Genomic DNA, 15,190 nt, shown 5'->3' on the forward strand with positions numbered 1-15,190 from the left:
AATCTGACCAAACAAAAGAAGAAAAGAATAGAAATCATGCAGATCATCCAAGCATTCTTAATGCCAAAGAACATGAGAGAGGATGGCAATGACAGAAAGGCTCCATGAAGAGACCATCATCAAGTTGTGATCTGAGGTGTCCAGAGGACCACTCACCAAGATTGTGTACTAGGAAGGATTATTCATGAGAAAAGGATCAAGAACATTGGTTGTGTGGTTAGGATTTTCTGGTAGGTGCCAATATTTTGTAATTTCCACTGTTTCAATGAGTTCCCAGTTTACAAATGTCAAATTTATGGATTTTGATCGTATGAATATAAATTTTTGTCTCCAGATATTTTATTTACAAACTCAGAAAATCTTACAAACCTGAAAATTTTACAAACTTTTCCATAACTTTATAGAGCATTGAAAGTAAAATTGGTAAAAATCAAATATTTTCAGTTTTGCACTTTATTTAACTATTTAACGTGTATTGTACGTGCAGTTAAATATAGCAAATCATTTTAACTATAAATAAATATTTTCAGGTAATGGGCTGCCTAAGTGTATTTGTTCACCCAAGTGTATTTGTTCTATAAATTGCAGGTGTTATTTTTCTTAATTGAGGAGGATTTCAGGAACTGCTGGGAGTTATGAAACAAGTAAATACATGGGCTGTGTTAGAGTAACTAAGAGTAAGAACAGGTGCATGTATACTTGTATATACACCAATGCTAGGAGTATAGTAAATAAATTTGATTAACTTTAAGTGCTGGTACAAACATCCAAGGCGGATACTGTTGGGATATCAGAGAAGTAATGTTCTATAGAAAGGGTGCAAGAATATTTGCTGATGTTATCGAGGCAGTGTTAGGTGGGTCGGAAAACTGCTAGCTTGGGGGGAGACAAAGACCAATAGATTGACAGTAGCCACTGGCAGAGGTGAAAGAGATTCTTGCACTGCTTCTATTAGAATGAGCAGAAGCCTGAAAAACAAGATGCATGGTATTTCAGAGACTGCTGGGAGCCATTGCGGTACAAGTAAACACATGGGTTGTGTTAGGGTAGCTAAGAATAGAAACAGGTGCAGGTATACTTGCGTGTACACCAATGCTAGGAGTTTAGTAAATAAATTTGATGAATTTGAGATATTGCTCAAAACATCAAAGGCAGATATTGTTGGGATATCAGAGACGTGGTGTCACACAGATATAAGGGATGCAGAACTGGAATTTGGGGATTACAACGTCTACAGAAAGGATAGACAGGATAGGAAGGGGGGAGGGGTTATGCTATTAGTTAAGAAACACATAAAAACCAAGGAAGTGAAGCCAGTCGACATCGCTGGACAGTGCAGTGTTGAGTCAGTTTGGTGTGACATAAGCATTGGAAGATCAAAATTGAGAGTAGGAGTGTGCTATAGGCCTAATGACTCTGATGAGTATAATAAGGAACTGTACAGGGAAATAGAGTGGGCCAGTAAATCAGAGAGTCTTATAATGGGAGATTTTAATTTCCCAGATATTGACTGGAATTTGGGGGCTGGTTACTCACACACTAGCAGGGCTTTTGTGGATTTATTGGATGATTGTTTTCTACATCAGCATGTTTGAGAGGCAACTAGAGGGAGTAATACTCTTGATTTGATTATCAGCAGTGATTCTTCATGCATTAAGAATCTGCAGATAAATGAACCACTAGGTGGCAGTGATCACAGTGTGCTGAAGTGGGATTTACTGAAAGAGGTAACTACCATTAGGGGTAAAGGGAAGGGTTATTGCTTCCGTAAAGGCGACTACGATGGACTGAGACAGTATTTAAATTCTATACAGTGGGACCAACTGATGATGTTACCAACAGCAAATTCAAAATGGGAAGCATTCAAAGAACTTATTTTGGAAGCTACTAGGCTTTACATACCAACTAAGAAATATTGTTCAAGGTTTAGGCCAAAATGGATGTCAGATGAACTAATGAGGCATATGGCAGAGAAGAAAAATGCATGGGATACTTACAAATTAACACATGACACAGAAGCCTATGATAGATACAAGTTGATATGCAACCAAGTTACAAAGGAGGTTAGGCAGGCGAAGGCAGATTACGAGAAATCCTTGGCAAGGGATGCAAAGAAAAACAGCAAAGAGTTTTTTACTTATGTAAACTCTAGAAGGAAGGGGATGAATCAGATTGGTCCACTTGATATTGATGGGTCAAGTGTTGATGATCCTGCTCAGGTAGCTACCAAACTAAATGAATATTTTGCATCGACATTCACACATGAGAAGTTATTCAGCAAGGGGAATGCCAGAGGTGTATTCAACTCTAGCAGTAAGCTACAGAATCTTGAAATAACTGGGAGTAAAGTGGAGGAGAAACTGTTGAAGATAAACACAAGAAAGGCACCCTGGGTGGATGGGATCTATCCAGTTATATTAAAGGAGGCAGCAAAGGAAGTAAGCAAACCCTTAGCCATAATTATGAGAGCTTCCTTAGACTCAGGGGAGGTACCCATAGACTGGAAATGTGCAAATGTGACCCCATTTCACAAAGGAGGATCAAAGGCTGACACAAGTAATTATAGACCTGTGAGCTTAACTTCTGTTCCAGGAAAATTAATGGAGACACTGGTTAAAGAAGCACTGCAGGATCATTTAGACAAGACTTCAGTTATAGCTCAGACACAGCATGGTTTGTTAAGGGGAAATCTTGCCTGACCAACTTGATTGGATACTATGATGCAGTCACAAAAGAACTGGATGCAGGGAATAACTTTGATATTATATACTTGGATCTTAGAAAGGCTTTTGATACTGTTGCACATGGAAGACTGCTACACAAATTGGAGCAGTGTGACATTGGAGGCAAATTGCTGCTATGGATAAAGGGGTGGTTGAGGGGTAGAAGACAGAGAGTGGTAATCAATGGACACTGCTCATCGTGGACTAATGTTATTAGTGGAGTCCCTCAGGGCTCAGTCCATTATTGTTTTCTGTATTTATAAATGATATTGATGATGGTATATCAAGCTTAATGTCCAAGTTTGCAGATGATACAAAGGTTGGCAGGGTTGTCAAGGACACTACTGACACTATGCTGCTGCAACAGGATCTGGAAAGGTTGAGCAGATGGGCTGAGAGGTGGCAAATGAAGTTTAACATTGACAAATGTAAAGTACTACACATGGGAAACAGCAACCCCAGAGCAACGTATCAACTCTGTGGTACTACACTGGCGGTGGTAGAGAATGAAAGGGACTTGGGGGTGGTTGTGCAGGCAGATATGAAGTTCTCTGAGCAGTGCAGACGGGCTGCAAGAGTAGCTCATGGAGTATTGTCAGTGATAACAGGAATTTTTCCAGCAGGGATAAGGAGGTGATTATTCCATTGTATAAGGCAATGGTCAGGCCACACCTAGAGTACTGTATACAGGTCTGGAGGCCTCATTTCAAGAAGGATGTAGAGCTGCTGGAACGAGTACAGAGAAGGGCAACAAGATTAGTGAATGGAACAAAGGGGTGCTCTTACGAAGAAAGGCTTACGTTTTGCAAATTACAGTGTCTGGAGACTAGGCACCAGCGAGGTGATCTGATAGAGGTGTATAAAGCCTTGAATGGTTTAAGCATGCACAATGCTGATGGGATTCTTCCTCTAGCTCAGAAAAATCACCTGAGAGGGCATAAATTCAAATTGAGGAAAGACAGATGTAGGATAGACGTGCGGAAATTTGCCTTTAGCCAGCGGGTGGTGGTTGGTGGAACAGACTGCCATCCCTTGTGGTGGAGGTTGATAGCCTAAATAAGTTTAAAGCTCAGCTGGACAGGTATTTTGAAGGAACAGAGGGGTGAAGTGGAAGTGGGTTTTTTTTTTTTTTTTTTTGGCTGATGCTGCATAAGCTTGCTTTCTTGCATCAAATGCCTCTGCTAATGCTAATGTCACTGAGATATAAGCAGTGCAGAATTGGAATTTGGGGTACAATGTGTACAGAAAGGATAGACAGGACAGGATAGGAAGTGGGGGATGCTGTTAGTTAAAAAACACACAAAAATCTAAGCAAGTGCATCCAGTTGACATAGATGGACAGTGCAATGTTGAGTCAGTTTGGTGTGACATAAGCACTGGGAAAGTAAAATTGAGAGTAGGAGTTTGTTGTAGGCCTAACGACTCTGATTAGTACAATGAACAATTATACAGAGAAATAGAGTGGGCCTGTAAATCAGAATATCTTATAATGGGAGATTTTAACTTCCCAGATATAGACTGGAACTTGTGGGTTGGATGATTGTTTTCTGCAGCAGCAGCATGTTAGAGAGGCAACAAGAGGGAATAACTCTCTTGATCTGATTATCAGCAGTGATTATTATTATTATTATTATTAGCCATATGGTGCAAGGAAGCCTGAGGCTTATGCTGCACCTGCCAAAAAAAAAAATTTTCTGAATTATCCTGAGAGAGAGAGAGAGAGAGAGAGAGAGAGAGGGGGGGGGGGGAATCACCAAGAAAAAGAAGAATGATGATATCTAGCTCAGGACCCTGGGTGTGCCAAGCCCATACTCACCAGATGTGAGCCCCTGATTATTTGTGCATTATGAATTTACAGATAAAGGAACTACTAGGGGCCATTGATTAGTGTACTGATGTGGAATTTACTTAAAGATGTAACTACCATCAGGGGTAAAGAGAAGGGTTTTTGCTTTCGTAAAGCGACTACAGTGGTCTCAGATATTTTTTAGGTTCTCTAGTAGGATCAACCGATGATATTACCAACAGACAGCAAATTCTAAATGAGAAGCATTCAAGGAAGTAATTTTGGAACTACTAGGCTTTTTGTTCCAACTAAGAAATACTGCTCTAGGTTTAGGCCCATATGGTTGTCAGATGAACTAATGAGACTCGTGACAGAGAAGAAAAATGCATGGGATGCATATAAATCGACAGGCGACACAGAATCCTATGATAGATACAAGCTAATCTGTAATCAAGTCACAAGGGAGGTTAGGCAAGCGAAGGGAGATTATGAAAAATTTTTGGCAGAGGATGCAAAGAAAAACAGCAAAGACTTCATTATTTATATGAACTCTAAAAGGAAGGGGATGAATCAGATTGGTCCACTTGATATCACTGGTTTGACTGTATAAATGATCATTCTCAGATAGCTGCCAAACTAAATGAGTATTTTGCATCTATATTCACACATGAGGAGTTATTCAAGGAGGAGAGGCCCAGATGTTATCAAACTCTAACAGGGATTTAACTGAGAGCAAAAGTGGAGGAGAAATTGTGGAAGTTAAACATAAGAAAGGCACCTGGGTTAGATGGGATATATCCAGTTATATTAAAGGAAGGAGTAAGCAAACACTTAGCCATAATTATGAGAGCATCCTTGGACTCTGGGGAAGTTCCCATGGGCTTTAGATGTGTAAATGTATCTCCAATTCACAACGGGGGTTCAAAGGGTGACACAAGTAATTACAGACCTGTTAATTTGACTACTGTTCCAGGGAAAATAATGGACTCACTGGTTAAAGAAGCATGCAGGATCATCAGGACAGCAGTAATAATTCATACACAGCATGGTTTTTCAAGTGGAAGTCTTGTCTGACCAATTTGATTGGATACTATGATGTGGTCACAAAGGCTGGATTTAAAAAATAATTTTGATATCATATACTTGGATTTCAGGAAAGTTTTTGATGCTGTTGCCCATGGAAAACTACTGTACAAACTGGAGCAGGAAAGCATTAAGGGCAAGTTGCTACAATGGATAAAAGGTTGAGTGGGAGAAGACAGAGAGTGATAATGGATACTGCTCTACGTTGACTAATGTTATTAATGATGTCTCTCAGGGTTCGGTGTTGGGCCCATTGTTGTTTTGTATATTTATCGGTAGTATTGATGAAGGTATATCAGGCTTAATGTCCAAGTTTACAGATGATACAAAGGTTAACATGGTTGTTAATAACAGTAATGACAGTATGTTGCTGCAACAGGAGCTGGGAAAGTTGAGGAGATTAGCATTAGTAAAGGCACATGATGCAAGAAAGGAAGCTTATAGAGCATCAGCCAAAAAAAAAAAAAAAAAAAACCCCCCTTCTCATATCACCCATCCACTCGCTCCAAACGTTTGTCTAGTTTTGCCTTGAATCTATTTAAGCTATCATGTTTATATTTAAGATGGGCTGAGAAGTGGCAACTGAAATTTAACATTGACAAATGCAAAGTACTGCATATGGTCAGCAGTAACCCCAGAGAAATGTACCAACTGGGTGGTGTTACACTCAGGGTAGTGGAGAATGAAAGAGACCTGGAGGTAATTGTGCTGTCAGATATGAAGTTTTCTGAGCAGTGCAGATGGTCTACAAGAGTAGCTCATGGTGTCTTGTCAATGATATACAGGAATTTTTCTAGCAGGGATAAGGATGTGATTATCCCCTTGTATAAGGCAATGGTCAGGCCCTCATTTTAAGAAGGATGTAGAGCTGCTGGAATGAGTACAACGAAGGGCAACAAGATTAATGAATGGAACAAAGGGGTGTTCTTATGAAGAAAGGCTTAAGTTCTGCAAGTTGCAGCATCTGGAGACTAGGCACCTGCGAATTGATCTGATTGAGGGGTATAAAAGCCTTGAATGGATTGAGCAGGCTCAATGCTGATGGGATTCTACTTCTTGCTCAGATTACAAAAACCTGAGGGTAGGCATAGATTTAAACTGAGGAAAGACAGTTGTAGAATAGATGTGCAGAAGTTTGCCTTTAGCCAGCAGGTAGTTGATTGCTTTAACAAACTTCCATCTGTTGTTGTGGAAGTTGATAGCTTAAATAAATTCAAGGCAGAACTAGACAAACTTTTGGAATGAATGGATCAGTGAAATGGGAAGTTTTTTTTTTTTTTTCTTTTTTGGCTGATGCTGTATAAGCTTGCTTTCTTGCATCATGTGCCTCTAATTTTCCAGATTTATTGGATGGATTTAATTAATATTCACATATTTGATATTTTGTGAGTTATACAGGAGGTTTTGATTATTTGTGATACCGTTAAATCACTTTGGAACTTGAGAGATCAAAAGCAGTTTATGTGTGGAGAATGCAGATTGTAATGCTTTTTATATTGTTTGTTACCTTTTCTCTCTCTCATAATTGTTTTTTTTTTTTTTTTTTTCAATCCAATTCATTTTCCTGTTTTGAGAGAATGCAATAAACTTCATTGTTTGGAACAGCACAACTGTACACAGTTAATGTGTATTTTTAAGATAGTATTATTTTATATTCTGTACTTATGGTCTGACTGTATGGTCTGATGTTTCCACTGATACCATAAATATACATTTTCTGCTCAATAGCATAAATTAGACCTGTTTTGCTGTAAATTTATCTGTTTCATCCTAATTTCTCCCCATAAGTTCCTCAATTTCAATCCACTATACTTTTGATTGCAATTTGCTTTTATATCTTGCAATAAAGATGTTATTTTAAAATCTTATTATTAAAAAAAAAAGTTTTACACTTTGATTTTAGGGCATAAGGACACAGGACAAAAACTTAGTCAATTGTGATATTTAAGGCATATAACAGATTGAACATGTGCTTATCCTACACTTGTTTGCTTACAGCATTGAAATTAGAGTATGAGGTCAATGTGCTCCCTCTCCTCACAGTATACCAGCTGTGACTGAAGAAGCAAGGTTTTCCATCATGGCAGATGGTTTGCAGGAAAGGTTTTAGTAACTAGCAAAAATGAGTAATATCATTTGGCAGGTTTAAAATATATCCTGATAAAGAAGTATCTGAATTTGCTGCTGTTTCAGGGGAGAACAATAAAAGAATCTTTAAAGAAGGGTGTAAGTGAATCAATCAGAAATCAGAATTGGAGTTTTAATCCTGTGCTAAGTGATCATGATCTGCACATCCTATATCATAATCCCATTAACAAAAAACAATTTCAAACAAGACTCAAGAACTGTTGCAAACAGTTAACCAAGGACTTCATTAGCCAGTTATTGAGTGAACACTGTGAAGAGAATTGCGTAACCTGGCTATCTGGTAAGGTCCTCCAATAAAAAGACCAAAGCTAATGGCTGAGCATTAGGGCTAAATGACATAAAATCTAGACTGTTAATTATCGAAAAGCTGTAGTCTGATGAATCCAAATTTTGCCTACTCTCTAATGATGCTAGGCACTGAGTTTGCATCAAAAGCAATGAGTCATTTCATCCAGCCTGGATGAAATGCTTCTTCAGTGAATTTGTTAACTGTGCAAAGTGTCATACAAGTTAGTAGTTACTAGCTTGTATGACATGCTGTAGTCAGTGATTCTTCGGAGATGTTTTGAAATACTTGAAATTTCAAGCAAGATGAATCAGGCTGGCTATATGAATATTCCGTATGATCAGTTTTTCTATTTTGTTGTATATTTGAGGGGCCCTTATGATTTTGATTTGACAACTGTATCATTCACAGGCCCACTACTGTTTTAAACTGGTACAAAAAAATAGTAGGGCACTTAAATTGGCCGACCAAATCACTAGTAAATTCTCTGAGAATGTATAAGGTTATCTTGAGTGGAAAGTGAAAAGTGAACAGCATCCAAGAATCCTGAATAAATTACAGGTTCATTTGTGTTTGGAGTGGCCTAATATTGATATAAGCTATTTGAGGAGTCTTGTTGAATGAACTAGACAGTGAGAATTCTGGAAGTGATTTGTGCAAAAAGAGGGATTACACGTTATTAATTGAAAACTACACAAGTGACTTAATTTTTTGTCCAGGGTGCTTATATAAATCTTATGGCTATACAGATTGTATTTGCATTTTTAGGAGAAAAAATTTCATTTTTTGGAACACATCCTCTCGCTATAGAAAAATCGCTCCCGATTTATGAACTTTCGCTTTACAAACTATTTTTCAGGAGTGAATGTCTTCGAAAATCAGGAGGTTACGGTATTCAAAAGCCAGTGATGCAAGAAACTGATGAAGTCACATTCCAAAAGCAATTCCCGTATTTGTTTGCACCCAGCCGATGGTGTTAGTCTTCTGCTATATTTGTTGTGACGCATGCCCATCATTGTTTACAGAAACTTGAATCTTCTGCTCTCAGCTTTATCTGTTTGTTTATTTTACAGCCTTGACTTTTGGAAGGAATTCTGTGGAGTAATACGAGGGCAAGTCAAAAAGTAAGATAAACAAATGTAATAACAAAAAATATACTCAATTTTAAAGTAATACTAATGAAAGCTGTTTCTTTAGGTAATATAATTATTTTCAAATAGCCTATCAGACAACAAGATGTTTATTCACATCTACCCCCTCTCTCTCTCTCTCTCTTTCTCTCTTTATATGTATATTAAAACACACACATACACACGCATGCACACATGCATGTGTACATATATGCATGCACACCCCTTTAATCAATGTCATTTATTTGTATTTTGAAGTGAGAAAGTTAGTGAAATGGTGCACAAGCATCTGAAATGAAAATTGTGAAGGCAAACTGTCATCCTCTGGTGGATGCTAATAACTACTAAATTTCAGTAAAGTTTCAAGAAGAGTTCCTTGTCTACTTCTACAGAATTACAAAGAACTTTCCTGTAAAAAAAATTCTTACTAGAAATATGTACAAAAAAAAAAAAAAAAAACACTATTCTCACAGTGAATACCAGCTTTTGATGAGATGTGAATTCATTATTTTGAACCAGAAATAAAGTTTAATATTAAAATATCCTGAATCACCACAATCAAAAAAATCCAGAAGTCAGCCAACTACTTTTGAATATCCACCCTATAGTCCTGATGTGGTATCTTTTGAATTTTCAACTTTCTGGATACTCTCATTGAGAATGGTGTGGACACAACTCTCAAACTACCGATGATGTGAAAAGTGTATGCTATGTAATGAATCAAAAAAAAAAATTGAATCATGCTTTTGAAAAACATTTAGTGTACTGTCAGAAATGTATAGAAAATGGCTATATATGTGGTGATTGTATTGAAAAATGCACTGCTTCTATAGTTTTATCCTGTTTACGTGTATGTTTATTAAATTTGTTTCCTGACTTTTTGACTTGCTCTTGTAAGTAAATTTCTCTAAAAAGTAAAATGGAATGATTTTGCAAGAAAAAAAAAAACAGTATTGCAGTTATAAACATGAAATATATTTGCAATGTTTGTTGACGGTATTTGACATTGTTAAAATGTTCATATATAGCTGTGTTATAGCATTTCAAAAAGCACTCCAGAACAGCCACCTAGATCATGCGATATTTATAAATTACTTCTTTTTTTTTTTAACATCCATTGAAAAAAAAAAAAAATGTTTATATAGTATTAGTATTGTAAATGATGCAAGGAAAAAAGCTTATACTGCATCAGCCAGGAAAAAAAAAAAAAAAACCAAAAAAGAATATGTGCATGTATGCCACACACACACACACACACACACACACACACACACACACACACACACACACACACACACACACACACACACACACACACACACACACACACTTCCCTCATTGCCTGCCCAACCTGATTAATGATTTTTATAATTCTTTCTTAAATTTATTCAACCTACTCACTTCCACAATGTCAGATGGGAGTGTTCCAACGATCAACTACTCTATAGCTGAAGGCTATAGAGTAGTTTCACACATCTAGCTTGCAACTGTCCTATCTCAATTTAAATTTATGTCCCCATAATGTGTATTGTTTGGGCAAAAGGAAGATTGCCATCAGCATTGAGCTTGCTCAGTTAATTCCACGCTTGAAACATGCATGGGATACATACAGTAGAGTCCCGATTATCTGAGGTAGTGTGGACCTCGGGGACCTCGGAAAATAAAAAACTCGGATAACACAGAAGGTTTGGTAAATTATTATTAAATAAACTGGATTTGAATACATTAACATGATGATGTACGTTGTATTTTCAGGTTAGACCTACTTACTGAACATAATGACTTTAAATTATACAATAAAACACCTTTAATTTTATTTACAACTGTTTTATTACAAAAATTACAAAAAAAAAAAAAAAAAAAAATAGTACATGTATAAAAGTTATCACAGACAAGAAAAATTTACACTTCAATCGTTAGTACTACACCTTAATATTATATAAAAATTCCTTACTGGGTTTCTGTTTCTTAGAAGTTTGCTTTTTAGCTGCTATATTTTGTTGGCACCTAAGTAACTAAACATTGCCAGGTGTGGTATCATCCTGCTGTACAATATAGCATAAAGCTAACTCAATAGTATTTAGACCTTCCATGCGTATCATTTTTTTTTTGTAGTTTCTGTGCACTTATCATTGTCATCTTCACTTTCATCTTTTTGTTTTGTCAACAAGCCTTACGACCAGGGTATGTCTGCCAGGGGCAAAGGTTGATGACGTTGTAGAGCAGATATCATCTTTTAAGGGCACAAAAGGTGATATAGTTGTACACGTTGGCACTAATGATATCAAGAGTAGGAGACTGGCAGAATTGCTTAACAAGTACAGGTCACTGTTGAAAAAAAGCTGTGAAATAGGGTTGAATTTGAAAGTGTCTGCAATTCTGCCCAGACACGATAGGAGGGGGTATGTGATGAGAGCCTTGTCGATCAATTCAGCCCTGGAAAGATTGTGCAAGGCTCAAGGGATAGAATTTTTTTCAGCCTGGACTGTACTTGTTAACAGGAGAGATTGCTTCTACAGGGATGGGATACACTTAAATAGAAAGGGTGCAAGAATATTTGCTGATGCTATCGAGGCAGTGTTAGGTGGGTCGGAAAACTGCTAGATTGGGGGGATACAAGGACTAATAGATTAACAGTAGCCACTGACAGAGGTGAAAGTGATTCTTGCACTGCTTCTATTGGAATGAGCAGAAGCCTGAAAAACAAGATGCAGGATATTTCAGAGACTGCTGGGAGTCATTGCGGTACAAGTAAACACATGGGTTGTGTTAGGGTAGCTAAGAATAGAAAAAGGTGCATGTATACTTGCGTGTACACCAATGCTAGGAATTTAGTAAATAAATTTGATGAATTTGAGGTATTGCTCAAAACATCAAAGGCAGATATTGTTGGGATTTCAAGAGACGTGGTGTCACACAGATATAAGGAATGCAGAACTGGAATTTGGGGAATACAACGTCTGCAGAAAGGATAGACTGGATAGGAAGGGAGAAGGGGTTATGCTATTAGTTAAGAAATACATAAAATCCAAGGAAGTGAAGCCAGTGGACATCGCTAGACAGTGCAGTGTCGAGTCAGTTTGGTGTGACATAAGCATTGGGAGATCAAAATTGAGTAGGAGTGTGCTATAGGCCTAATGACTCTGATGAGTACAATAAGAAACTGTACAGGAAAATAAGAGTGGGCCAGTAAATCAGAGAGTCTTATAATGGGAGATTTTAATTTCCCAGATATTGACTGGAATTTGGGGGCTGGTCACTCACACACTAGAAAGGCTTTTGTGGATTTATTGGATGATTGTTTTCTACATCAGCATGTTCGGGAGGTAACTAGAGGGAGGAATACTCTTGATTTGATTATCAGCAGTGATTCTTCATGCATTAAGAATCTGCAGATAAATGAACCACTAGGTGGCAGTGATCACAGTGTGCTGAAGTGGGATTTACTCAAAGAGGTAACTACCATTAGGGGTAAAGGGAAGGGTTATTGCTTTCGTAAAGGCGACTACGATGGACTGAGACAGTATTTAAATTCTATACAGTGGGATCAACTGATGATGTTACCAACAGCAAATGCAAAATGGGAAGCATTCAAAGAACTTATCTTGGAAGCTACTAGGTTTTACATACCAACTAAGAAATATTGTTCAAGGTTTAGGCCTAAATGGATGTCAGATGAACTAATGAGGCATATGGCAGAGAAGAAACATGCATGGGATACATACAAATTAACACATGACACAGAAGCCTATGATAGATACAAGTTGATCTGGAACCAAGTTACAAAGGAGGTTAGGCAGGCGAAGGCAGATTACGAGAAATCTTTGGCAAGGGATGCAAAGAAAAACAGCAAAGAGTTCTTTACTTATGTAAACTCTAGAAGGAAGGGGATGAATCAGATTGGTCCACTTGATATCGATGGGTCAACTGTTGATGATCCTGCTCAGGTAGCTAACAAACTAAATGAATATTCTGCATCGACATTCACACATGAGGACTTATTCAGTGAAGGGAATGCCAGAGGTGTATTCAACTCTGGCAGTAAGCTAGAGAATCTTGTAATAACTGAGAGTAAAGTGGAGGAGAAATAGTTTAAGATAAATACAAGAAAGGCACCTGGGGTGGGTGGGATCTATCCAGGTATATTAAAGGAGGCAGCAAAGGAAGTAAGCAAACCCTTAGTCATAATTATGAGAGCTTCCTTGGACTCAGGGGAAGTACCCGTGGACTGGAGATGTGCAAATGTGACCCCAATTCACAAAGGAGGATCAAAGGGCGACACAAGTAATTATAGACCTGTTAGTTTAACTTCTGTTCCCGGAAAATTAATGGAGGCACTGGTTAAAGAAGCACTGCAGGATCATCTAGACAAGACTTCAGTTATAGCTCCGACACAGCATGGTTTTGTTAAGGGGAAGTCTTGCCTGACCAATTTGATTGGATACTATGATGCAGTCACAAAGGAACTGGATGCAGGGAATAACTTTGATATTATATACTTGGATCTTAGAAAGGCTTTTGATACTGTTACACATGGAAGACTGCTGCACAAATTGGAGCAGTGTGAAATTGGAGGCAAATTGCTGCTGTGGATAAAGGGGTGGCTGAGGGGGAGAAGACAGAGAGTGGTAATCAATGGACACTGCTTGTCGTGGACTAATATTATTAGTGGAGTACCTCAGGGCTCAGTGTTGGGTCCATTATTGTTTTCTGTATTTATAAATGATATTGATGATGGTATATCAAGCTTAATGTCCAAGTTTGCAGACGATATGAAGGTTGGCAGGTTTGTCAAGGACACTACTGACACTATGCTACTCCAACAGGAGCTGGAAAGGTTGAGCAGATGGGCTGAGAGGTGGCAAATGAAGTTTAACATTGATAAATGTAAAGTACTACATATGGGAAACAGCAACCCCCAGAGCAATGTATCAATTCTGTGGTACTACACTGACAGTGGTAGAGAATGAAAGGGACCTGGGGGTGGTTGTGCAGGCAGATATGAAGTTTTCTGAGCAGTCATGAGCTACTCTTGCAGACGGGCTGCAAGAGTAGCTCATGGTGTATTGTCGATGATATATAGGAATTTTTCTAGCAGGGATAAGGAGGTGATTATTCCCTTGTATAAGGCAATGGTCAGGCCACACCTAGAGTACTGTATACAGGTCTGGAGGCCTCATTTCAAGAAGGATGTTGAGCTGCTGGAACGAGTACAGAGAAGGGCAACAAGATTGGTGAATGGAACAAAGGGGTGCTCTTACGAAGAAAGGCTTAAGTTTTACAAATTACAGTGTCTGGAGACTAGTCACCAGTGAGGTGATCTGATAGAGGTGTATAAAGCCTTGAATGGTTTGAGCATGCTCAATGCTGATGGGATTCTTCCTCTTGCTCAGAATAATCACCTGAGAGGGCATAAATTAAAATTGAGGAAAGACAGATGTAGGATAGACGTGAGGAAATTTGCCTTTAGCCAGCGGGTAGTTGGTTGGTGGAACAGACTTCCATCCCTTGTCGTGTAAGTTGATAGCCTAAATAAGTTTAAGGCTCAGCTGGACAGGTATTTCGAATGAACAGAGGGGTGAAGTGGAAGTGGTTATTTTTTATTTATTTATTTATTTATTATTTTTTTATTTATTTATTTTTTTTTTTTGGCTGATGCTGCATAAGCTTGCTTTCTTGCATCAAATGCCTCTACTAATGCTAATAATTATTTACATTAATAATACAGATCAAATTGTAGTAGATATCTAATAGTAAAAAAAAAATTATTCAAAAAAAAATACGTTTTTAATATTTGCCATGGAAATCTTACATAAACTATTACATCGTCTGCGATGCTCCTGGTAAGTTATTGTGCCTCCCCTGGGTGTCACAGCGCACAGGTTGAGAACTGCTGCAGTAATCTGTTTTTTGTGACATTTTATCTTAGCTGATGTCTTTTTTTGAACTTATGTCTTTAAAATAAAGGAGTTCATTTTTTTAATTATATATTTTTTTTAATGGGTGTTCTATTATATTATGATAAAAAATAAAG

The 15,190-nt window shown here is 37.9% G+C and overlaps 1 protein-coding gene across 2 annotated transcripts in view; it reads left to right on the forward strand.

The window, feature by feature from the left end:
- Positions 1 to 15,190, forward strand: part of LOC150078514 (serine/threonine-protein kinase STK11-like) — a 272,273-nt gene that overhangs the window by 197,841 nt on the left and 59,242 nt on the right. Inside the window, exon 7 of one of the 2 annotated variants that reach the window (XM_090385159.1) lies at positions 8,886 to 9,014. The exons of the other annotated variant lie outside the window; for it this stretch is intronic. Coding sequence (XP_090241285.1) covers positions 8,886 to 9,006 — 121 coding nt within the window. The 3' untranslated portion in view covers positions 9,007 to 9,014. Of the gene's footprint in view, positions 1 to 8,885; positions 9,015 to 15,190 lie in introns of those variants that run through there. 2 annotated transcript variants of the gene reach the window in all.

The sequence above is a fragment of the Mastigoproctus giganteus genome, chromosome 11, assembly GCF_048544385.1.
Source record: "Mastigoproctus giganteus isolate SK-2022 chromosome 11, ASM4854438v1, whole genome shotgun sequence".
NCBI lineage: Eukaryota > Metazoa > Arthropoda > Arachnida > Uropygi > Thelyphonidae > Mastigoproctus > Mastigoproctus giganteus.